Below are 25,689 nucleotides of genomic sequence, written 5' to 3'. Positions count from 1 at the left end.
TACTTTGTCAATGGCATTTATTTCAAACTGTAACGAAAAGAAAAGCAAAATTGTGGGCGTTAGTTCTGATCGACCACAACTGATAAAGTTTAAGAATTTCACATTGGACGAGAAGTACCCCAAGATTTTGAATAAAACATGTCTTAAGTAACACACCCATTTAATTATTACTCTTGTTGGTACTATTTAGGCTTCATTAAGCATTTAAAATCCATATTTAGTACTTTCGATACCCCCCCCAAATGCAGAGAGAGAGAGAGAGAGAGAGAGAGAGAGGTTGTCAATTTTTAACCTGGAGAAGCTTACAGGTGTATATCAGGATTTCTATTTACAATATTTAATCGTAAGCTTTAAGAATAATTTTAATTGAGTTCAGAAACCTTCGTTTTAAAATGCACAGAGGTCCTATATAGAACCTTTAAAAACATAACCAAATTTAAATTTGACAAGGTCTTGAATTAATCTTCAAGATACACATTCGACTTCAATGACACTAGGTCCAAAACATATTGACTTTCCTCGAGGGTGCGAATTCGGTCCAGCATTACCCTCTTGGAAGCAAATATATTCATTAGGACACTGTTTGTTTAGATATTTATTTGAAGTGAAACTCGTGAAAGAAGTATGAAGTTCAAGTCCAAATATGTATAGTGGGTCAAAAAGGATAACTGTCGTTGCATAAGTCATAATCTGCATTGGCGAAAACGTGATCTAATATTCAACTTCGTTGAAATAGCAATTAATTAAAAAAAAAAGTAATTATAACATAGCAGACTTCGTTGTATAATTAATTTCAGATCCACGTTTCCCCATATGACATTCTTTAATGTGTCTTCTCTCGGTCGATTCACAGTGTTGGAATTGCATGGACATCGTCCCTATTAAAAAGAGAAATTCTCTCTCTCTCTCTCTCTATGAGAAAGTGTAACTTTCCTTACATATTTATTTTATTTCATCAACTACTGGAACTAAACTATCTCAATGTAACTTATGGTCGTGGGAACCGGGGGGCACGGGGGGGGGGGTGCTCCCCAATAATTTTGCCGATATATTGAGTACTATAGAAAATATAGATACTATATGCTTGTGCCCCCTCAGTAAAAAACGTCTGGTGACCTTTGTTTGTTTTTGTATTTGTTGTTCTTTATTTTTTTTTTTTTTTGCTTGTCAAGGAATTTTTGGTAGTTGATAGTGCCCCTTCAACTGTGCCCCCCCCCCCCCAACTGAAATTTCTTCCTACGGGCCTGTTACTAATGCCTTTTATTCTGTTGTCATGAAAATTTGTATGAACTGTTTTATGTACTTAATGCTTTCATTACAATCATTATAGGTAATATTATAAATTCTATTCAATTCTTGATTTTTTTTTTTCAGGGGAGGGGTGCAATATGGAACTTGCCAAGATGTGTCTTTTAGGTTTGTCCAATGGTACACTGACAGCTATGATTTCTAGTGACCCAGAGGAGAAAAAACGAGCTTGCGAGTAAGGCTCAAATAACATTAATCCTACGGATATCTTATTTGTCAATTCTTTTTATGATACAGATATCAAAAAGCATTTTTTGTTGAAAAAAAAATTTTCAAGGGTTAAATATACAGGTTTAATGAACATATATCTATCTAACCACGTTATAAATAAAATATAAATAAATACAATTTCTCACAAATAAAGATAATAATTCACATGCCATAATAATGAAACTTTGTTCATAATTTTACTGACTGAAACTGAATCAGGTTTTTAAGTCTAATAAGAGGCATAAAATAACTATTATGTCTCTGGTCTCATCCAAATTTAAAAACAAACAAACATCGATCCCAATATTTCTTTTTCAATTTTTCAGAATGGTGTGGAGAACCAAGATGTGCATTGAAGGAGTCATGATTTCCTGTCCTGAGCGTCATGGGATGGATAAAATCTTAGATCCGTACGTCCCTCTTCTGACTTCCATTGCAGAAACAGTTTGCAATGAAGGAATGGAAGATGACACGGATGAAGATGGTAAATCCTCTATATATTATTTTGCTGTTTGTCATCTCATATTAACATTAGCTTGTGTGTTAAGCTCGTTACATTGCTTTTAAGATCGGAATTGCAAGTTAACATAAAGTTTTAAAGAATTTAAATCAAAGGCAAAAATGTCCCTTTGATTCGAAACATTTCAGTACGAAGTAATAAACAGTATAGGCTCACAAGTCACGTGACGGGGTATGAAAGGTGCCCGGGAGTTTTTTCATCAGAACGATCAGGCTCATCAGTTAGCGGTCGTCGTGGTAATGCTTTCAAAGACATGATATATATGTTAATTTAATTTAAAATGTGCTGAGATTTTTTTTTTGTGAAATAATTTTGTAGAAGCAAATTGTAAACACGTTGTAAAACAGACATTTTTATCTATTTTCGAAAACGTACGGGTCAAGGCTCTTCCTGGTACCGTGTGCAAAAATCATCAAATTTTACTCCACTCCAAACTCTTCATATAAGAGTTCGTCAGGTCACATGTACTATTCTGTTTGATAAGATTGATGTTATCGTTAGAGATCATTACTTTATCATCATATCATGTTTATGAATGTAAACAATGTAAACACTGACTGATAAATGAGAAATTCTTGGAATGGTTATCTATCTATCTCTCTATCTATCTATCTTTCTTTCTTTCTTTGAAATGTCCTGCTGTTTTTGTGAAATCGCTAAATATTTCCAATAATCGCTAACGCGCTTCATGAAATATGCTGGCGTGAAGCGACGTAGTTCATGTCCTCGTGATCAATCTTCAAAAATTAAATTTATTTCTTGAGTAAATACATAAAATAATTAGTAAAGCTAGTATAGGTCACACATATTTCAACTTAATGAATCTATAATCAGGTCTAGGCGGCCTCTGTTTTTGGAGGATAGATTTTATCCTCTGAAAACAGAGGATAGCAGTCTTGCCACCTACTGGAATTTTCAAAACTAAGGGCAGTTAACTCTTAGGCAAACAAATAACAGCAACTCTTGCATTTATGAACCGTATGCCGATTTCGAAATCAGAACAAATAAAAGGTACAATTTCCTATGATGATGGATAATTCCAGATATTAAATCAATTTATCTATATTTTTGTAATTGCCGTCAATCAGTTATTTGGTATACAGCTTGGAAAACAAATATTGCTTTTACCTGCCTGCGACTGGGGTTATAAATTATAACCACGCTGATTTTCCAGTACCATAATTATGTGATAAGCAGTTAAGAAATTTGGATGAACAATTTTTTTTGAAAAATTAAGTTTAATCATGTATTATTTCTTTCATTTAATAATTCTTTAGCACATCACTTTTAATATTTTATTTGTTTTTGTATACACATGGCTGTATGAATATATGTTAATTTCTTAGTAAACATGTCAAATTATTTATTTTATTTACTTATGCTATTCAAATTATTTTTTTATTTTTATAATTATTCATTCAATCCATTTATACTTTTATTTGCTTAAATTATAAGGCAGAGTATATTTTGCGTTTTAAATACGCTTAAAATGCGTTTCATTTTGTGTTTCCTTTTTTTGAATTAAAAGAAAATATAAAAGAAATATTAAAGTCCTCTTTTATTTGTATAAATAGAGAAAAATCATAAAAAATAAAACAAAATAACAAGAAATATTCAGTAATAATGGAGCGCAAAAAGTGCTAACTTTGAAAATAAATTGCAAAATATCTAGACATAGAATCTCAAATCGCCACATACAATCGATAGTTCAATGTTTGAACTTTTATTTGCATGTACTCTGGTGTTGATTAAAGGTAGGCACGAGGTGTTTGAAAATTACCTGTGTTATCCTCTGAAATTGGAGGATAAACTATCCCACAATGCAACGGGGTTTCCATATATGGTAAAAATTTTGACCGCCATATTGAATTTAGCTATCCTCCAAAAACGGAGGCCCCCAGACCTGATAATTACATGGAAATTTAAATTTAAAAAATGCAAATTGTATTTAAAGCACAGCACTTTCGATGATCACTTTAACTTTTAATTTGAATTAGGGTATGTCATTGCAATATTGAAATTTGTTCATGACCTCCATGCAGTATGCATTTATCACACGACTGTCGGAACAAGTGACCAAACTAAATTCAATACAGAGTGGGGTATACTATGTTATTTTAATAAATATGTCATTTGATAATATAATAGATTTACAAAAATAATTTAGGTTAAAAATGTATCTATTTTTTCCACTTCTATATTCCAGGGCTTGACATTAACTTTTTTCCTACTTGTCCATTCGGACAAGTGACCAAGACATTTACTTGTCCGAACTTCAACTTCACTTGTCCGAAAATTTTTCAATAAAGATCTAATACTGTCAACTTGAAAACTAAAATAAAGTCCATCACACATGACATGTGCTTGATTTATTTGTGATGTTATTAATAAACAACAAACACATAAAACGAAATTTTATCAGACAACAACATATATGTCCACAAGTGAACCTGTCAACATCAAACAAAATCCAAACTTTGTTAAGTTCGTAAGTTCCATGCCTTTTCAGTAGTATGCAATTAGTGAACTTCGATCCCAATCGAATGTGAATCGAAGTCTGGTTTTTATGTACAGCTTCCGTCTTGAAACTACCGATTATCTTTCAACAGTCGTTTTTTATTATTTAGAGACTCCTTTACATTAAAATGCACTTGTCCAATCGGACAAGTGCCCAGCAATATTCACTTGTCCGTAATTTTTTCTCACTGGTACCGGACATGCGTTAATGTCGAGCCCTGTATTCCACTGGTTTCTTTATAGTACTTGATTGTTATAATAGCTGTGGTTTCCTCCATGTCAGTATATGAAATTTGAAATTTTATCTCACTTTTGAATTCAGTGTTGTGTAATTATAAGCCAATTTAAAAGAAGAGGTAAATGCATTCTATCCTCTTGCACATATTTTTGGGGGCATAAGTTATTTAAACATGGTCTGTAGAAAGTGCTTTGGATCTAAAAATTAAAATGCCAATTTTCAATGGATAATAATTTTATGAGATATGATTATGTATAAGTATAAAGTACTTTTGACAGTTTGTTACTTGACATTAGGATAATGTATGTAAATTCTTATTCAACATAGTTGTTATATTTCTAAATATATGATTGATTTACATTGAAAATTTTTTTATACCTGGTAATGTAATTTGGAAAAAAAAATTACAAAAGAATCAATTGAAGACAGATTCTGACATTTTGCAAAGGAATGTATTATTGGATTTTGATTTTCGGATGGTCAGGTTTGTGACTACATAGGTCAGATGGTACATTTATAAGTGAAAAAGTCGGAGGTATTAAAACTGGATGGGTGTTTTTTTTCTCTCTGTCATTTGATGTATTTAAATTTGAGATGTGCTGCTAATTTAAGACTAACATTAAAAGAAACATATTGATGTTTTATAAAAGCATCAACTGAAGGAGATAGCTATTCAATCTTCCCAGGTATTAGCTTTTACTGGGGTTAATATCAAGGTTCCTCTCAAGGTAATGCTGAGAGTGCATCCCATAAATTGCCATAATTTTTGTCTGTGTCATAGGCCAGATTGTATTACCATGAATACAGTCCTATACACAGTACAATGCAGAGTAAATGTCTGATTTGACCCTTTTATACAGAAGTGGCCCAATTATAGCAGCACACAATAAGTAGTGACAACCATCAGTCACGATTTTATTGAAATTTTTTTTGTAACATTTTCACAAGTTTTGACCGAGGTTGTTTAATTTTAAAGTACAGAACAAGTCAGTATCCTAGATGTACGTTGAACTTAATTTCCCATGTATATGAGGTAAAATGTTCACATATGCACAGAAAAAAGTGTGTTGAAGTACATGTATTGATTTTTAGAGGAAAAATATAATCAAAATACCTAAGGCTTAATGTAAATAATATTGCTAAGATATTACCAGGTATATATTTAGAATTTATAAATTAGGTCAGGATATAAAGGCAGTTCTGGCAGTGTGGGACAGGTCTATGTACAATTTTATTTGCCATGTAAATTCAAAAGTAGTACAGCTTCTTGAATGTGAAATCAGAAGTTAAATTGTCCTGGGTTGCCAAGTTTGAATTTGTTATCAATTAAATGAGGGGGTTTTCCTGAATCATGAGGAATCACTGGGATCGTCTCTTTATATAAGGAGATCCAGAATTTTGTGATAGCTAGAAGAGAATATGAGACAGGGGTCAGACTCCAAATTTAAAAGCATTGATTCCCCCACACCCCACCTTGCAAAATTCATTATTGGTATAATTCATCATACTCATAAATAGTTGAACATTATTAAATGTTTCTCAAGAAATAGAACAGAAAAAGTTGTAATTAGCTCTTATTTTTGGGGTTTAGATAACATTAATTCAAGATGTAAAAATCTTGTATCTAATTAATTTTCTCAGCCACATTTTCTCAACTGTACAGACAATTGTTGTTTTTCTTTTAGTTGAGAAATTGATTGAAGTTTACATATATTTTAAAAATTTTCTTTGGTAGCTTGAAATTACACTTATTTATAAGTGTAAGGGCACCTTAATGTATTTGTACTTGTATTTGTGTGTACATACTAATGTATTGGTATAATTACAAACAAGATTTTGAAGGTGCATGTTAATAATTAGTACATATTCATAAGATATAAAATATTTATACACTAAAATATATGAAACTGTCACTTCCAATAAAAGCTTTTCCTCTGGAAAGTTCTGCATAAGTGAAAATCTAAAGTACTACTTAATGTTCTGGATTTTGACCATGTAAATCATCTAAACTTTTCTTTTATGTAAATATTAGTTTTATTCTAGTAAGCGAAGTTTTTTCATTCAGACATTTAAATACCTTTCAGACTGCTTTCAAGCCTTTCAAAACAGTTGAATGCAGCAGCAATGTAGAAAAATACAGCATTTATATAAAGCTTTTCCAAAGTTGATTTGATGTTTGCTCTGAAGTTTCATATCAAGACACTACATATAATGAGTAGTTTGTAATTTGTAAAATGTATTTCAAATGTTATAAATATGAACATGTTTAGCACTTTGATTTGTATTTGCAAGATAGGACCTTGTTCAGAAATGTAATCATGGTAATAATAAAATATAAACAATGATACAACTTTATGTTGAAATGTTCCATCTTTTAATTGAGGATTATTGCTAAGAGTAAGAAAAAGGCTGAAAGAGAGAGAGAGAGAGAGTGAAGAAAAAAGGGTAACAAAATTTTTGCTTTAACACTAACAGTTTGAAGATTAACAAATGAAAAAAAAAAAACTTTTATAGAACCCAATGAAGGCAATGGACAGGGCGAAGAGAGAGATACACAAGATTCCTGGTCAATGTCTATGGAGGAGAAAAAGGGTTGTGATCTCAACTTGGTGGGAATGTGCATCTCTGGTTTCTTTTATACAGCTGTTGGTGCTTCACGTAAAACATCACCATTTTCATTCACTGATGGACTGTGCTGGTAAGAATTAATGGTTTTAAATGAAAACTGTAATGTTTGATATACAGCTGAATTTTGGTATCTCGAACACCCATATCTGGAATACCATGGAAATATCAAAGTGATTTGAAAGTCCCAAGCTCTTTTTCTTTAAGGATTTTACCCTCTATATCTCAAATCCTCAGATATCTTAAAATTTTCATAGGTCTCATTGTTTTCGCGATAACAAGGTTTGAATGTACTTATTTGTATGCAAGAATAGCAATCTCATACTTCATTATGTTTGTAATTTTTAGAAATTGAAAATTTAGATATTTTATACAGTGTACATATATTTTTTAAATTTTCTTTTTTTTTTTTTTTTGCTTTCTCTATAATAAATCTCATCAAAAATGATGTTGATGAATCTTTTATTTGTTAGGCAAACAGGGACAAGTTTATCTTGTCTTGCGTCCACAATGCCAAAGTGTCGTCATAAGAAGATAAGAAACTTTGTTAGCATGATGGCAGCTGAGCTTCAAATCACTCAAGAGGCAGCATGTAAGAAATCTAAAGGCTGTAACTTTGAGAGAGCAATGGAAAATATGATGGCATTCCAGAATGCTGTGGATTCTCCTCTTGTCCAGATGCAGGGATCCCCTTTGTCTTGCAGGTTAGTGCTCCAAGACAGCTACATGTAGAGGCAGCATTGTAAGGTTCACTCTAAATTCATTTTATTTATTATGTGTATTTTCAATCTGCATGTTGAAGGATTACTTGTATAATGGTTTATAACTTCTCACAAATAAAAGAAGTGCAACAAATTGTTACACATACTGTGTACAGATGAATTGAAAGTAATTATTGGCTTCATATACCCATTTGTTTCCCCCTCAATTTTTTTTTTAGATGAAAAACTTGAAATTTCTTTCAGTATTATGGATGTGACATTAACAATGACCATGGCTGACCTAAAGGACTGTCCACAAGAGGTGTACTCAATGGTCAGTGGAGGAATTCATGTAATGTACAAGGCCAGAGAAGCTGTCTGTATTAAGGGGAAGTATCCTTATATTGCCATGCCTCCCGTCCCAATGCTGGATGAGGTGACTGCACTTGGAGCTATCGTTAACAGTCCATTTGCAACAAAAGAAAATGTTTGTCCGTAAGTACAGAATCATTGAGTCCGGATTTCATTAGAAGAAAGAATTGTAGATCAAGATCTGTAAATTCACAATAAAGCATGCAGAATGGGAAATATTTGTAGCCCATGAGCCTTTATAGAATACTTTTCTCATGTTCTATTATTCCATAATGAATTTGAACCAAGTAAAATATGATATGTTATTAGAAATGTTTATTTTGTATCATGATTTTAGGTTATACAGAAGTGTCACTAGTTTTTGTGTAATATACTTAATGCCAGTGTTGTAACATGCATGCATATATTCTTTCCTTATTTTTCCTGCACTTTTTGCCCATGCATTCTTGTATATATTTAATAAATGCCTAATTGTACAATGGGCAGTGGAAATAAACTGCAAATAAACATATCTTATCTCTTATCATTAGGTTATTTGAGATAGCCATGAAGAAGCTGATGACGATGAAGTCAGACGACGTCAAGCCAGACTCTGTAATGAATTTGATGGACACTAGCATGAGAATGATGGGAGAATTATGTGCCGATGAGAAAATGTGGGCAGATCTGATGAACCGCACTCTAATGAATGATCCCAATCGACCATGCATGTTTACAGAATCGACCATGTGTGACATAGATCGTGCTAGAGTGTGCGTTGCCCAGTCTCAGCTGGATATGCTGCTCGGTGATGTGGAAATGTTTGGATGGGAACCTGTATGCAGGTATGTTAAACATTGTTGATCAATAAACAAAAACATCTTAATTAATATGAAATAGTTTTTCAAAAGAAGAGAATAATGCTTGCTTAAATACATCTGTGTCTAATCATTCCTGTTCAAAAAAGGATAAAGGAGGAGGGGTCTAATCTTTGACACCAATAGACAAGCTGAAGAAAAAAAAATCAATTTATCAACTTGACTTTATAATAACTATTAAGTAGCATATTTTTAACAAGTACCCAAGTAAAAAAAAATTAGTCGATAGTTGGTAGAACCAAGCAAGTCTAGTACTTGAATATTCATTGACATCCGTACTTAAATAGTATTTAATTTACTGCCAGAACATCTACAAAATTTGTGCATGTGGATCTTAGATTAAAAAAAAACAATGTGTTGAATTTCCCAGGCATATCATTTGGAATTCTAAAACACTGTTTCTGAGATATCAATTGCCTTAACATGGCTTTGATTTTGTTATTGAATGAAGTTCAATCTTTTATTTATACAGTGGCATTGAGAAGATGACAAGATGTGTACAGTACATGACAAATGGATGCAAAAATTCCTCAGAAGTGACCATAGAAAGAATCAGTCCAAAAGTGAGGGAGATTTTCTCTGCTGCTGCTGATCACTGCCCAGTCAAGACCTTATTGGAGATGCGAGGGGCATGTTACCCCAGGAAATGTAACATTCACCATGCCCTCAGCTGCTTCAGCGTTCCAACTGAACGTGATATTGCTTCTGGCCAGACTTGCAGGTATGTATGTCAGCTAAAATGGTAGTGGTGGGGAGGGGTTGGGGGAAGAGGATATCGGTCATCATTTATAGTAAAGATATACTTTAGACTGTATATGCATGGTTATGTCAAATTCAGAAATCAGTACAAGTAAAAAGTTTTTGCAGACTTGACTGTTTAATATTCAGTCATAGTATTTTGTGCATTTAGAGCATTTCTTAAGAATGCTATGTGACTGTATACATTTTTGTGTGAAAGTGAGAGCTAAATATTAGGGTATTGATAGGGACGATATATATGTCTAGATGAATGGTTGTTAGTTAGGGATTTTATTTGATTTTTAGCTCACCTCGACCAAGTCGAGATGAGCTTATGCTATACCCCCGGCGTCGGCGTTAGCGTCGGCGTCCCGGTTGAAGTTTTAGGAGCAAGTCGATTCCCAAGTAACTATAAGCCCTACCTGGACCAATCTTGCATGGATGATGCATCTAGGGATGGACACTACCACACTTGCTTTGGATGCTGGATCTGACCTAGATTTCCAGTTGAGTGACCAGGTTAAAGTTTTATGAGCAGGTCCATTCCCAAGTAACTATTAGCCCTACCTGGACCAAACTTGCGTGGATGATGCATCTAGGGATGGACACTACCACTCTTGCTTCGGATGCTGGATCTGACCTAGATTTCCAGATGAGTGACCAGGTTAAAGTTTTATGAGCAGGTCCATTCCCAAGTAACTATTAGCCCTACCTGGACCAAACTTGCATGGATGATGCATCTAGGGATGGACACTACCACACTTGCTTTGGATGCTGGATTTGACCTAGATTTTCCAGATGAGTGACCAGGTTAAAGTTTTTGAAGCAGGTCCATTTCCAAGTAACTATAAGCTCTACCTTGAACAAACTTGCATGGATGATGCATCTAGGGATGGACACTACCACACTTGCTTCAGATGCTGGATTTGACCTAGATTTTCCAGATGAGTGACCAGGTTAAAGTTTTTGAAGCAGGTCCATTCCCAAGTAACTATAAGCTCTACCTTGAACAAACTTGCATGGATGATGCATCTAGGGATGGACACTACCACACTTGCTTCAGATGATGGATTCGACCTAGATTTTCCACACGAGTGAATTTTAGCCATATTTTAACTAAATTAGCATGGATGATGTAGCTAGGGATGGTCACTTCCAGACTTGCTTTAGATTCTGAATCTGACCCACATTTTCCACATGAGTGACCAGGATAATTTTTTTTGGAGTATCTATATAAGATTATGGCCTGTTAAGATTAAACTTGCATAGATGGTGCATCCAAGGATGAAAACTTCCAGACTTACTTTGGATGTTGGAACTGACCAAATTTTCTTGATTAGTAAACAGGATAAACATTTTTTGAACAGGTCTATTTCCAAGTAACTATAAGTTGTACTTAAACCAAACTTGCATGAACATTGATCTTGGGATGTACACGAAATAAAAAAAAAAATATGACGTGAAATTTGCCTTACTTAAAGATAACATTCCTCGAGGTGAGCTTTGTAATCTTTGATTACCTATGTTTAAATTTATGTTAAATCCATTTCAGTTTCATCAACAAAACACTAAGCTGTGTAACAGGGAACATTAATGGATGTGGAATGTTGGAATCTGCCCAGCCTGTGGCTTACGCTTTAAAGAGATACCTAGACTGGCTCAAACCTTACTGCATGGACGTTGTGGCTGACCAGATGCTAAAAAGTCTGCCAGAATGCAGTGTCAAGTACATGGATGGGTTCAATTTTGTCCTGACCCACTCCACAAATTTTATGCAAGATTTCTGTGGCTTCCACATGCACATGGCTGATCAGTGTGATGATATGGATGATTTACCAGCCTTCCCTACATACAGCAAAGCCAAGCTCTACTCTCGGGCTGCTATGATTTCATGGATGTGTCAGAAAAGTAAATGCATCAGAATTTTAAAAATGATGTCTTTTTATGAAACATTTGTTTTTAAATGAGGTTTATGGCAAGTAAAGTTGAACTAGAATCTTGGAACTCTCCCATTTCGTTAAACTCTGCCATATTTATGAGTACTGTATTAGTATTTAGAAGTGATAACTTAAAGAAACAAATTTGAAAATAACAGGTAGAATATTTTAGATGTAATAAATTGTTTCTTGTAGAGGGTTTTGGTAAAGTGATGAATGAGACTATAATAAAGACCAGAGTAGAGGAGTTATCCATGGAATCCAGAAATGTGTCAGGTAACAACATTTTTTCCATTGGAAGGTTTTTAAAGATCTATATGCTTACAATACCAGGAAATCTAATGTAAATGTGCTCAATATTTCAGAAATGGAAATGATGAATTATGAAATGGCCGGGTCGTGTTTGACCACTTACATGCTTCGGCTTTTAGAGTTTTTCACTTTACCCATTCCTCAAAGGAAAACCCTATGCAGGTACAAATTCAGTTCTTGTAAATGGTATGAACAAGTGTATAGTTAATATACATCTTCATGTTATTTTGAATCAGTAGGAAGTGTTTCCATTATTGCAAATCTTTGCATAATTTATGAATAAAAAAATACTTTTTAACTCCTACAACACCACCCAGAGGGTCATCATGAAGCAGTAAAAAGCATTTTTTAAAGATTGAATTCAATGTTGTTACTAAGATGGAACCATTTGAAAAACCTACATTCAAAGTTTGTAGGTATAAATCGTTGCTTTAATCTGTTAATTTCCTATTGACAGCAATTGGAAAAAAGGACAGAGACCAATATAGCAAAATTTACAAAATTTAAAATTTTCAAATGATCTATCCAATTCTAAACAAATGTTGGCATATTTACTTCAGTTTGGCTTTGTCAAAAAGGCTGCAGTTCATAATATTAGGATCAGGGAAGCTCAAATCATAAATGAACGGTCTTGCAAATCATTGAAACAACTTTCAGAAGTTGCCTTTTGAGTGACGTATTCAACGACAAACCCAAATGGTGGAATGAGTAAAATGTGTAGATAAAAGAACAACAAACACAACTATATTTTTAATTTTTTTTTCAAATTTTGATGTAATGAAGCATAGCTAGTATAACTGTTAAAAGCAAAACCAGAATTCATTTTGACCTTCTAAAATTCTTTTTGACTCACAGAATTTATTTCAAAGGGTCATAATGACCTTTGCTTTTCAAGGTTATCGGGAACACTGATATACTTTTTTTTTTTTTTTTACATAAAGCAGATATCAGAAGATATCTTTTTTTTTCTCCACACTTTTGTAGTGATGTTGAATATACCAAAAAGTGTGTGCATGACCACTTTGCCAATGCAACAGAAACCAGAAAACAGACAGCTATGGAGGCAATGAAAGTAGTGATGATGCTACACCAGCAGGTCTGTCCCATGGAGATGATGGAGATGCCAAAGATGGACAATACTACCTGTAATGTCAATGCCAGTGTGTGGTGTCTGGGTATGATGGGGAAATATTTGTCCTCAGCTTCTGCCTTCCATACAGAAACTCACTGTGGGTAAGTATAGAAAAATATAGCAAGTCATCATAGTATGTATACCAGGGGAAAATAAACAGTAACATGTACATTTTCAAAAAGGGCTGAAATTTTTATCTTTAGATAATGTTAATTGTTAGTAAAATTGTTTAACATTATTTTACTAGTTTTATTCATCATGCCATTTCCCCCAAAAATTTTATGGTTTTAATGTACTTGTAATTTTGTTACTTTGATTTAAGAAGTATTTACTAGTTATTTTGAATACACTATTCTTCCATCAGATGTAAACCCCCCTCCCCCCCCCCCCCCAAAAAAAAAAAATAAGTTGTACATAAATACAGTATACTAAGATGTACATGTAAATGAATATTCCAGTGCTGTAAGTATGGCTATGCATTGTGTATACAACAACACTATGAACTGCACAGCATCTGAGAAAGCACTTGTGAAAGAAGCCATGGATCCCATTCTTAGCCTAGCAGGATCAGCATGTGAAGTAAAAACTGAGGAGGGATGTAATGTAACCAAGGCTTTGATTGGACGATTTCTGCCAGAGACATGTGATCAGACAGCTATACAAAATTGCTGGGACTGGTACAACAATGCAAAGGATTACTACATTTTAACCAATAACACAAAGGCTCTCTGCAGGTACACCAAAGAATATCAAAAAGTATAATAGAGGACTTCTGTGAGAAATTGATGTGCAGTTTGAAACGAGTTTAATAAGCAACATTCTAGATTTATAATAAAAGAATGTGTCCTCCTTTCATTTAGTATGGGACAACAGGCAGTGATGTGTGCCCAAGCCAGTTCTAGAAGTTGTGATGCAGGAACCACAAATGCACTAGTAACAACTCAAATGGAAACCCTTAAAAATGACCTACAAATGATGTGCAGGGCCATGTTTTCTGAAATGGAGACAAGAGATAGGGACAACAGCACAAAGACATGCGAGATAAAACCAGCAATGGTGCCCTGTGTTGGGGATGTAGAAATGTGCTTTAACAGTTTGAATCCAGCAGAAATTTGTGGGTAAGTATCTGTTTTCATATGTTTCAGTTATTTTCCTTAGATGTATCAACTTGCACTCTTGCATGTAATTGAGATTCTTGATTTACTACATTTAATAAGAGGTGAGGTCTCTCATTTAATTTCATTGTACATCATAATTTTGTATCTAATTGTGCATGTACAACCTGAGATGTATAGAATGTTTATATATGACACATATCATTGTTGAAGGTACTTGATATTGAGCATTCTTCCCAAACAATCTATAATAAGAAATGTTGCAGTTTTACTCACATTCATTGTAGAAACCAGACCTCCATTAAGGCCTGCATTAGTCTGATGATGAAGGGTTGTGACAAATACATGGTGTATTCCTATTCCTCCTCAATCAAAATGAATCAAGACAGCCTGGAGGAAGCCATTAAAGGATCCTGTAAACTTGTCCCAGACACCCTTCCCACAATGCCGAGCAACTTCTCCCAGGATATGAAATGTATAGCAGGCAATGATGTGTTTGCAAATTATCTGTTCAACGATTCAGCTACTGAGGGAAATCTTTGTGAGATTTTCACAAATATGTCCAAGTGTATGGTAGCCAATGCCTCGGCTGTTTCCGTACCATGGAGAGAAGCCTTGGAGTCTATCAGTCACACAGTCAGAAAACAAGTGTATTTCAGGTGTACTGTTGTAGGTAAGAAAGATTCAGGTAGTTTACTAGGTAAAAAAAAAAAGGAATTTTAATTTTGTGGAATTTTTTATCTTTAGACAAATCCTTTTATTGCAACAATTGGATGTGCACTTTTTAAAAAAAAAAAATGTTGCTAAACTAGGTTTTTGTTTGAATACATGATTGAGTAAGATCATTTTCCTTTGATTTACAAATGTACTATAAAATTTTTGTTTCTTTTTTTCAGATAACATGAATATGGTGTATAAAGATGATGGAAGGAATTCATCAGATTTTGAAATTCCACGAAGTATGTGTTTTAATAGAGAATGCACAATTGTTATTAAAATGGTTTTACTCAATACAGAGTTCTTTTTCTGAATCTACAATTGATTGATATGTTCATTGAGAAACACAAATGTTCATAGGACTGAGCTTGAAGATTTTAAAAATACACATAAACAATGTGTATTAAAAATTCAAAATGAAAATGTTCATCTAGTAGTATTTGTAATAATGTATTGATGAGATATTATTAATAGGAAAAATTTTCTCATATTAGATTCTTCCTGTGATGTCATGACTGCCTCGATTTGTATGTACAATTATGCTGCCTCCAACCTTTTCCCAGCATTTTATCCCATCAGAGAAAGAGAACAGACATGCAGGTAAATGTATATTTTTTGTAATTTGTGGCTGATAGAATCCTTTGTAGGGAACTACATGTACATTGTGTTATATGTAAATTGAAGAAATGGTAGAAGTAGAAAGAATTACCCTTTTATATAAACTGTAATGATTAAATTTTGGGTTTTAAGGAAAGGGGGGAGGGACTCAAGGAAGTAATGAGCATGAAAAACTACTTAACTTTGTTAGCCCAGATCTTGTATTTCTGAATTCTGAGATACATGTAATATACATGTATATTGATATCTGTATTTTTTTTTTTTTCAGAAAACGAAGTTCTGATGTTATGTGCATTCATAAAAGTTTAATGGGTTGTCCTGCTGCAGTCAAAATGAAGACAATACGGGTCTTGGATTGGTTTAATAGTATTGGGAAGAGTATAGGAATTTGTAATGAGGAGCCACCAAGAAAATGTCAGCCCAAGGAGGCCATGAAATGTGTGAGCATGCTCAGTGAAGGAATCATGATGTACGGAATGACAGAACAAGCACCTGCTGTCTGCTCGTAAGTCAAAGGAAAAAAATAAATTCAAAACAATTTATAAATTTTCTCTATGTTTTCTTTTCAATGTAAGTAATTATGTCATATATTCAGATATGAATAAATAAAATAAATGATAAGAAAAATGTGGTTCTAATAATGAACTTGCTCTATTTTGTCTTCAGTATACTGCAGTATAAAATTAAACATTTTGAAAAGCTATGATGTATATGTTTTAAATATTAATATATTATTTCAACAAAAAAACAAAAGCCTCTGAGTCATAAAGTTTCTTATATTTTTTTTTCAATACAGTGGAATCGTTTCTACCGAGTTGTGTGTGCTGGAGAACACCGCTGGTTGTGAGGCGGGAGAACGCGCCACTGTGGAGGATGCCTACAGAGACGTGTCCGGTGTCGCGGTCAAAACCTGCCAGATGGACAACACTAAACCCATGCAGGTCATGCAGAGAAAATTTAGTGGTGAGTCTCTCTTTGAATGAGAGATTCATGTAGGTTATTTCTTTTGTTGTATTTAGTGAAAGATTCTGAGGAAAAAATAAATTATTGAAGCAAATCTTTGTACTTGAGGTGGTATTTAAACTTTGTAAATTTCAGCGGAAATGTGTGACATGAGGAAAGCAAAGATGTGCTTAACTGGAATGTTTGACAAGGTTGCTATGACAACAGTTTCAATGGAAGAAGTGGACAAAAAGAAACTTTGTGGGTTAGTATTACCTTTTTTTATACTATGAAGAAGTTAAAAGTGTTTGTAAATTTGTTACAATCTATGACTTGAGAAATATATGTTACATTTGTACATTGGTTAAAGATTTCAAAGTAAGAGTTAGTCAGTAATGTCAAAGAATGTTAGCATAATTGGAATTTTAAAGTTTTTAAGCATAGCTGGAACTTGCATGTGCATGTAAATAGAGGATTTCATGTTCATTGTCTAAATTTTGACTTTGGTTGACAACAAACATGCTTTAGATTTCTCTAACATCAGTTTTATACCTTTAGAAGGAAATTAATTATTGATGTCTTTACTTTTCATAACATGTTATAACAATATCTGTTTTATAACATTCAGTGAACTACACATGATGGCAGAGTGTGTCAAGAAGAGCAGCATGAACTGTGATGAAGAAGACAAAAAGAAAATGGCTGCCCATGCTCCACTGGTCATGGGACTTCTCATGGGAACATGCTCAGAGGAAGAAGGTGAGCTATTTAGACTGTAATATTTAGAGATGGTGTGCATTTGTAAGTTGTCAATGTTGTTCATAAACATAAAATGATGTGTTTTTTTTTAATTTCAGATGAACAGGAATCTCATGGTAAGTTGAATTGATTAATTGATACTTATGTTCATAATCAAGGTCAGCTGTGATGTTATCAAGGTAAAAATAACTGAATCAAAGGAAGATATTTTAGAGAGTTCCATTCTGTGTTTTAGAGTCCAACATGTGTAAGATGACAGCAGTGAGGTGCCTGAGGGACTATATTCAGATTTCCACAATGGATTCTCTCTCAGACTACTGCAGGTATGTTGTGTAGGAATTCTTGTTAAACTTATAAACAATGAGAAACAACAAACCAAATTTTTTAATGTTTGAAAAATATCTGTTTATTGTACAAGTACAGTACTCTGGACTGTTTTTCACTTGCAGTCATTGCATATTGCAGAGAAGACTCATTTGTGAGAAATTCATATGAAAGATTTGAAAGAAATGTTGATCCACTGTACTGTATTTGAGATGTTAATGACAAAATATGTACATTTTATACAGACAGGTGCCCCCTACCATGAAATGTCTGTCCAGTGCAATGACTGGCTGTAACAAGAAGTTTCAGAGTTTAGTGGGTATGGCAATAGACCAGATTGGGGAGACCTCCGGAATGGTGTGTAAATCTGAGAAATGTAACATGGAGCTAGCATCCATGTGTATGATGGAAGCGGGAGCTCTGCTGAAGATGCCACCCCAGACATTTACTGAGAGTCCTCTGTGGTGTGGGTAAGTAAGGAAATAGGCTGATATTGTCTGTCATCATTTGTATTGGATTGAAATCTGGTTCCTAGCATTGCTATTCTAAATACATGTAAATTAGAAATCATGAGTTCAGATTACCATAGCATTACATTTACTATAACATTATCTGAATTTTCTTTGTATTGAGGATCATTTAAATAGATGTACTTACATGTATATAATTATACCCCCGCTCCGAAGGAGAGGGGGGTATACTGTTTTACCCTTGTGTGTCTGTCTGTCTGTCTAGCTGTGTGTGTGTGTGTCTGTCCGTAACAAATTTTGGTCGCAGTTTTCTTAGCAACTACTCATTGCAGGTGCTTGAAATTTTAACACACTCTTTGTTTAGGCATGCCATATTGTGGGAATCATTTTTGTACAAATTCGATGTCAACTTCCTGTTTATCCGTGCGTCTGTCTGTATCATACATAACAAATTTCGGTCATAGTTTTCTCAGCAACTACTCGTCGCAGATGCTTGAAATTTTAGCACAATCTTTGTTTAGGCATGCCATATAATGGGATTCATTTTTGGTACAAATCCGATGTCAACTTCCTGTTTATCCGTGCATCTGTCTGTACCATACATAACAAATTTTGGTTATAGTTTCTCAGCAACTACTCATCGCAGACGCTTGAAATTTTAGCACAATCTTTGTTTAGGCATGCCATATGTTGGGATTCATTTTTTACAAATCTGATGTTAATTTCCTGATTATCACTGTGTTTGTTCATAACTGACCTTGTGTATTCACATCAGAGCGGGGGTATTATTAGTGAGCATTGGCTCACAGACTTCTTGTTTAATTTTGTTTGTATTCTAGCCTCTGATTGGTAATTATCCAGAAAGGAACACAAATTATTTCTGTATCACCTGGTTTGGTTTGGGGACACCCCCCTGACAACCAGCTGAATCATCTGTATCCATACAATCCTCTCATTTCCAGTCCTCGGGATTCATAGAAAATTCCAGATTTAATAAATGTACCTTTAACTTCAAACAATAATTCGATCTTACCAATGTAAACAAACAAGGCTGCAAGGCCTATGTATCAGTTTTTACCTCCCCTCGCTTCCCATCACTTCCGTTACTTTCGTTACTATGGTTGTATTATTGAGCGGCAAATTTGAACTAATAAAAAGCAACGAAATTTTACACCCATAGCTAATTTAATGATAATCATTTTAAAATTAAATTATAAGGAATGACTCTAATTCTTGGCCAAATTATTCGAGAATAACCTAGTTTTGGGTCAGGCCTATATAAATAAATAGTGTGTTTCCAGTTCCCCAACCGATCCTAAAATATATGAGCTGACCCTGAAAAATTCATCCGCCGATGTCTTTCCGGAAGTAAACAATTCTATTTTGACTGTTAGAAATCCTAATCTCGAACACTTCGGAGTTGGAGAAAATGCATATCCCATTAAACATAAATGCCATTAGTAAGCCGCCGTTTTGGGAAAAAGAAATGAACTCTTTGTTTTTCTCATTTTTTTCTTGTCAAAGTTAAATTTTAACTAATAAAATGTTAAAATAAAATCAAATGTTTTCCCTACCTACCTACTCTATTTTTTCTCGGGTAATAGGAAACACAATATTTATTTATCTTGGCCTCAGTTTATGCTGTTAAATAACCTCCCTCGCGGATTATAAAGCGTAAACTGACCCAAACCAGGTTATACTTGAATGATTTGGCCAAGAATTAGAGTCATTCCTAATATAAATGTGGTACATGCATACACAATTGGATGTGGAGGAGATACATGTGTTACATTGTAGCTACAATATGATTATAAAGTTATACATATTTTTAACACAGATTTGTAAAACATGCCTTAAGTTGTGTTGAGATGCATGGAAAATCCTGTGATATGAGCAAGATGCCACTATCAGCAGCCTGGTACAACTCCAGTAAGTGGATGGTAGGGGTACTGTGTCGTGAAGAACCCACCCCTAATCCAGTTCTGGGTCTAGCGCCAGCCTTCCAGCTGGAGGGACTCTTCTCTCTGGTGTCCTTATTGGGTAATCGATACTCTACCAAAGAGACTATTTGTCCGTAAGTAACTTCAGTTTTTTAAGTGGTGTATTTCTGTTTTATATGTTAAAAAAAAATTTAGCAGTTTAAAGATTTGAACATTTTTCATTTATCACACATACTCTGATATCATGATATGATTGTACTTCATATTTTGACTTAGATTTTTAAAATAACTTTTTAAAAATATTACTTGTAATTTTAAAATGGGGATTTATGAACCTTTCAAATTATTTTCAGACATTACAGGAACATGATGATGTCTGTTTATGAAGCTTCTTTTGTTCTGAGCCCTGAAGTTTATGCCCAGATGATACAGGTGTATCGACTCCCCTTGAAGACAGTGGGGCACATATGTTACGATGGGTCTGAGGGCTGGACCATGTCTGACAAGAAAGCCACGTGTGATGTGAAGGCTGCCTATCGATGTGCACAGGAAGCTGGAATACATTCTAAGATCACCAGTAGTGTATTCTATGGCTGGAAACCAGTTTGCCAGTAAGTTTTTGAAGAAAATGATAAAAGTGCTGATGAAAATTTTTTGTTCTACATGTATTCATAAGTCAAAACACTTGAGTGCTGCACAGTTTTATTAGGTCATCTGAGCTGAAGGCTTAAAGGACTTGTTGCTCTTTCTCAATTACTTGAATTTAAAAGTGTATCATGTTCCTCATGATCACAGTTTGAAAAATTTTGTGTTTTTACTGCAGATATACTACAGTAATTATTGATTCAATTGAGATATACTGCAGACATTATTGATTCAAATAAAAACCCCTATATTAAAAATCTAAGTTAATTAGATAGCGATCATGGGACAATGGTACGTCATAAGTGACAATGGCTGATCAGTTGATACATTAATCTTACTAAAATGTACGCAGTACGAACTGGTTTTTCTGTGTTAGGAACGAACAAATTACCAATTTTATCTAAATGAGGTTCAATATTCTACCTTGTATGTTTGAACTGTCAGGAAGAAAAAATCCCAAAAATCTGTAAACATTGCATGGAAATTAACCTGTTAGCAATAATGGACACAAGGGAGACGAAGAAATTGGCCCACACAGAGTTAATTTTTATACGCCGTCTTAAGACGGGACGTATTATGTTATAGCGTTCATGTCCGTCCGTCCGTCTGTCTGTTAGCTTTTTCGTGTCCTGCTCATAACTTTAATACTATTAGGCCTAGAGTTATCAAACTTTGTCAGCTGATGCATCTTGGGTAGAAGGTGTGTCGCGCATTAAACGTAGGTCGCTCTGACCTTTAATTAAGATGTTATGGCCAAATATGGAAAAATCCTGTCAGGCTCATAACTAGAAAACTATTAGACTTAGAATCATCAAACTTGGCCAATTTATGCATCTTAGGTAGAAGGTGTGTCACGACCTATTTCAAGGTCACTTTGACCTTTAATTTAAGTGAAATTTTAAAAAAAAATGTCTTTGTACTATTAAATTACACAATCTCAAAAAATGTAAGAGTGTTGCAGTATCCATATTAAGAAAATGTTAAATCAAGAAAATACTTATTTTTTTCATTATATCCTTTACAGCAATCTATAACAAATGTAATAAGAGAAATTCCACCTCTCCCATGGGTTTAATTATCAAGCACTGGTCAAGTAGAATTTTGATAACAGAAAATTGCATGTCAAATTAGAGAGAAATTAATGAGTTTTAGCGTGAGAAGCTAACTGGTAGAGCATCTCTGATCAAGCAGTTGTTATCTATATCTCTTGGGACTGTGCAAATGTTGGATTAAATTAAATACATGTAATAATACATTAAATACATTTGTATTTGTATTTGTATTTGTAGTTCTTGTTCACAAGCTAGCCTAACTTTTAAAATGAATTTGGTGAAAAGTAATTAAAACTAATTTGATACTGCATGATAATAAAATTTGTTGATATTTTATAATAAACTAATTAATTAAAACTAATTATACTGGGGGGGGGGGGGGGGAGTAATGTTGAAATCAGCATGTCCATTGTCCGTATGATTGCAGCTTAAAACCAGCTAGTGTGACATTAAATCTAAAAAAAATCAAGTATTTAAAAAAAATGTTTTAATTATGGTAGATAGCCACTACAAATCTAAGAGTCATGCAGGAACCTTATTAATAATGTTGCTTCAAGATGACAAAATTTTATTTTTTCTTTTTAGAAATTTTTGTAACAAATTTAAAAAAAAATCTTTGTTTTCAAATTTAACTTCAGGATGACATAAATATGCATTTTTATTGCACTACAAAGCAAATAGTGCAGATCCATTCATCCCTTGGGAGTAATGAGTGAACATGCATCCAGTTTAAGATTAATTAATGAGTTCAATGTAGAAAGGCTAGCTGTCTCAGTCATTTCTGTTAGAGCATCTCTGATCAAGCAGCTCTTATCTGTATCCTTTGGGAATTAGGCAGAAGAACTGCTGGTAAGTTTATAACATATGTCATTTGATGGCCAGCCTTTTTATTTTCAAAATTTATTTGTTATAGATTAAGTTGTTAAGACTAAATTGATATTGCTCAATATGATATTTTTTATATTTTTTGAAAATATCAACTAGAGCATCATGTCTCACAAATATGAAAGATGGGGGGGGGGGGGGCTGCAGATGGGCATTTGTCAAGCTCTAACACAGCCAGTTGAGGATCTATAATGTAATATTTGTTAAAATTAATGCATACACCACAGGAGGTGTACAAACAAATATTATAAGAATGGAAAAATCATGGAAATCCTTCTACTGGTATCAAGGTTGACATGATTTTCTTGCACTCTAAACTGTTTTTGATAATTGAACAATATTTGACGGGCATATCATGCTGTGGCGGGGCACTTTATTTCATCTTGTCACATGTATTAATCTATTTTATTCACAAATTTAAAATTACAGAACTTGAATAATTTATTTTAATCAATAATCTTGAATCATAACATAAATAAGCGACTGAATCATCGCGGAAATCATGAGAAGGGGAATGGGGCAGGGGTAATTATAGAATCATACCTGTAGTTGAAAAAGGTGGCAGGATCTTTACTAATACAGTCCCTGAAACGTTCTACTTTCCCACTTGAACGGTGAGCGAACGCTGAACGAACGGTGAACGAACGCTGAACGAATGCAGAGCGAACAGTGAGTGAACGATGTGTGAACGCTGAACGCAACTTGGTGAACGATGTGTGAACGCTGAACGGTGAGCGAACGCAGAACGCGAACGGAGCGCAAACGCGAACGCAAAGTGAACGGTGAACGAACGGTGAACGCAAGATGAACGATATATTCGGAATGCCTCTGATCTTTTCCTTGCATTGAAACTATTTTATTGTATTATAATGTCAGGTGCCAAAAAAAAAAAACAAATAATAAATAAGTAAACAAATAAATGAATGAATAAATAAGTCAATAAAATAAATTCTCCAAAATTGTCCTAAGAAAGACGATGCATGCACATTAAGTTTTTAACCACACGATTTTTATCGCATTAAAACATTGCAATTGTTGCCGAACGGTGAGGTATAAAAGATATTGTTTTTAGTTGGAAAATAAAAATGTTTATTCTTAGTTGATAACAAATCAGAGAAAACTTATGATTTATAGAATGAATTAAAGCGGTTGTAACTTATATTCATATATATATATATATATATATATATATATATATATATATATATATATATATATATATATGTATATATATCTCCGTGTCAAGGCGATTTCGTGTAAAGTAATGAAAAAAAAATTAATTACATTTATACCCTCGTATTTTAAATTTTTAATACAATAATATATTATGTGTCATTTCTATTTTTCATTATGATTTATTGAGCAGACGTCTACATGTATCTCCAGATGGCCATGATTATACTCGGACAAGATGATACAAAGATACATATTCATATTATTTGTTATAAATTCAATTTTCAGAACTTGATATTTAAGTAATATGGTGTTATAGTTTTCATTAAACAGACAAATAAGAGAGAGAGAGTAATATTCAGTTTTAGCCCCCCCCCCCCCTCCTTTCAGGCTTCACCAAATGTTTGTACCTATATCAAACAAAAACTCTGAATTTTTTTTCTAAATATATCAGACAGTGAATGTAACTTTTTTTTTTTATCAACAAATCATATCCATTTGTTTGACAGTCATACTCGTTTTTATTTTCCTGCTTCAAGTTCACACGAAGTCCACGTGCTTGTCCTGTCAATCAAAATCATTCGACACTGTGCAGGTGTGAAAGTTTCGTCACATCGAAGATGAAGTGCGAGTATTTCCAACAAGTTATAACATTTATTTTTATCATTTCTAGATTTGATTCCAACATTTGAATAATAAATTAGTAAAAATACATTGGGCATTAACACTTGAATGTGAAACATACTCTCTGCCAATTTCAAATACCACCGCCGACACGTGTACATTTTTATCTACTATTGTTTTGTGACTTTTTTAGATGCATGTTTGTTTTGAGACTGAAATTTTTGTTCTAAAAAAGACCGTAGCTTTTTGTTAATGTTAATTTAAATATTCTGGAAATACGGTACTGACTAAGTCACCGATTTAGGGGGAAAGGGGGGGGTATTAATCATATCGAATGGCAAACATATAAAGTTACGGTGAAGAAAGATTTTTTTCTCTATAACTATAGACTTTACATATTACAGTAGAGAAATTCTGTAGTGCATTACATATTAAATAAATATTTCCTTTAACCACACTATCAATTTAATTCGTTCTAAAGATAATAAATTAACAGGATATCCGCAGTATGTATAACTCTCAGAACTAGTTCTATTATATTTTGTAACAACATTTATTCTCCAGAGTAATTTAATAAATAACCTAACAGCTAAATTAGAATAATAAAAATATATATCGTAGATATTTTTCCTCATGAAATAATGATTCTTCAAACACGATATGTTAGTTGATAAATTAAAAAACCTGTAACTCCTTAACTACAAAAAGATAAGTCCTTTCACTTCGGAGTTCCGAATGACAATGAAAACTGAACGATAGGTGAACGCTGAACGCAAGGTGAACGCAAAGTGAACGGAACGAAGAGCGAACGCTGAACGCTTTGTGAACGGTGAACGCGAGCGCACGGTGAACGGTGAACGCAAAACTGTGAACGGAGAGCGAACGGTGAACGAACGGTGAACGCACGCTGAACGAACGGTGAGCGAACGGAAAAATGGGAAAGTAGAACGTTTCAGGG

General features: G+C 33.8%; 1 protein-coding gene across 1 annotated transcript in view; it reads left to right on the top strand.

Moving 5' to 3' along the window:
* The window catches only part of LOC133181091 (uncharacterized), a 78,207-nt gene that overhangs the window by 1,984 nt on the left and 50,534 nt on the right, over positions 1-25,689 (top strand). The window contains 25 exon segments of the mRNA XM_061315637.1: positions 1,375-1,483; positions 1,845-2,002; positions 7,269-7,491; positions 7,892-8,122; positions 8,384-8,614; positions 9,022-9,315; positions 9,821-10,069; positions 11,639-11,994; positions 12,219-12,299; positions 12,389-12,497; positions 13,320-13,568; positions 13,926-14,201; positions 14,328-14,585; positions 14,870-15,255; positions 15,479-15,541; positions 15,794-15,899; positions 16,186-16,422; positions 16,714-16,877; positions 17,016-17,124; positions 17,488-17,618; positions 17,717-17,734; positions 17,854-17,941; positions 18,188-18,412; positions 20,250-20,486; positions 20,706-20,963. Of these exon segments, the coding sequence (XP_061171621.1) occupies positions 1,375-1,483; positions 1,845-2,002; positions 7,269-7,491; positions 7,892-8,122; positions 8,384-8,614; positions 9,022-9,315; positions 9,821-10,069; positions 11,639-11,994; positions 12,219-12,299; positions 12,389-12,497; positions 13,320-13,568; positions 13,926-14,201; positions 14,328-14,585; positions 14,870-15,255; positions 15,479-15,541; positions 15,794-15,899; positions 16,186-16,422; positions 16,714-16,877; positions 17,016-17,124; positions 17,488-17,618; positions 17,717-17,734; positions 17,854-17,941; positions 18,188-18,412; positions 20,250-20,486; positions 20,706-20,963 (4,846 nt within the window).

The sequence above is a fragment of the Saccostrea echinata genome, unplaced genomic scaffold, assembly GCF_033153115.1.
Source record: "Saccostrea echinata isolate AGI-Se365-2 ecotype Australia unplaced genomic scaffold, CSIRO_AGI_Sech_v1 ptg000008l, whole genome shotgun sequence".
NCBI lineage: Eukaryota > Metazoa > Mollusca > Bivalvia > Ostreida > Ostreidae > Saccostrea > Saccostrea echinata.
Note: the sequence above shows the minus strand (reverse complement) of the source record. Positions and strands in the feature narration are given on the sequence as shown.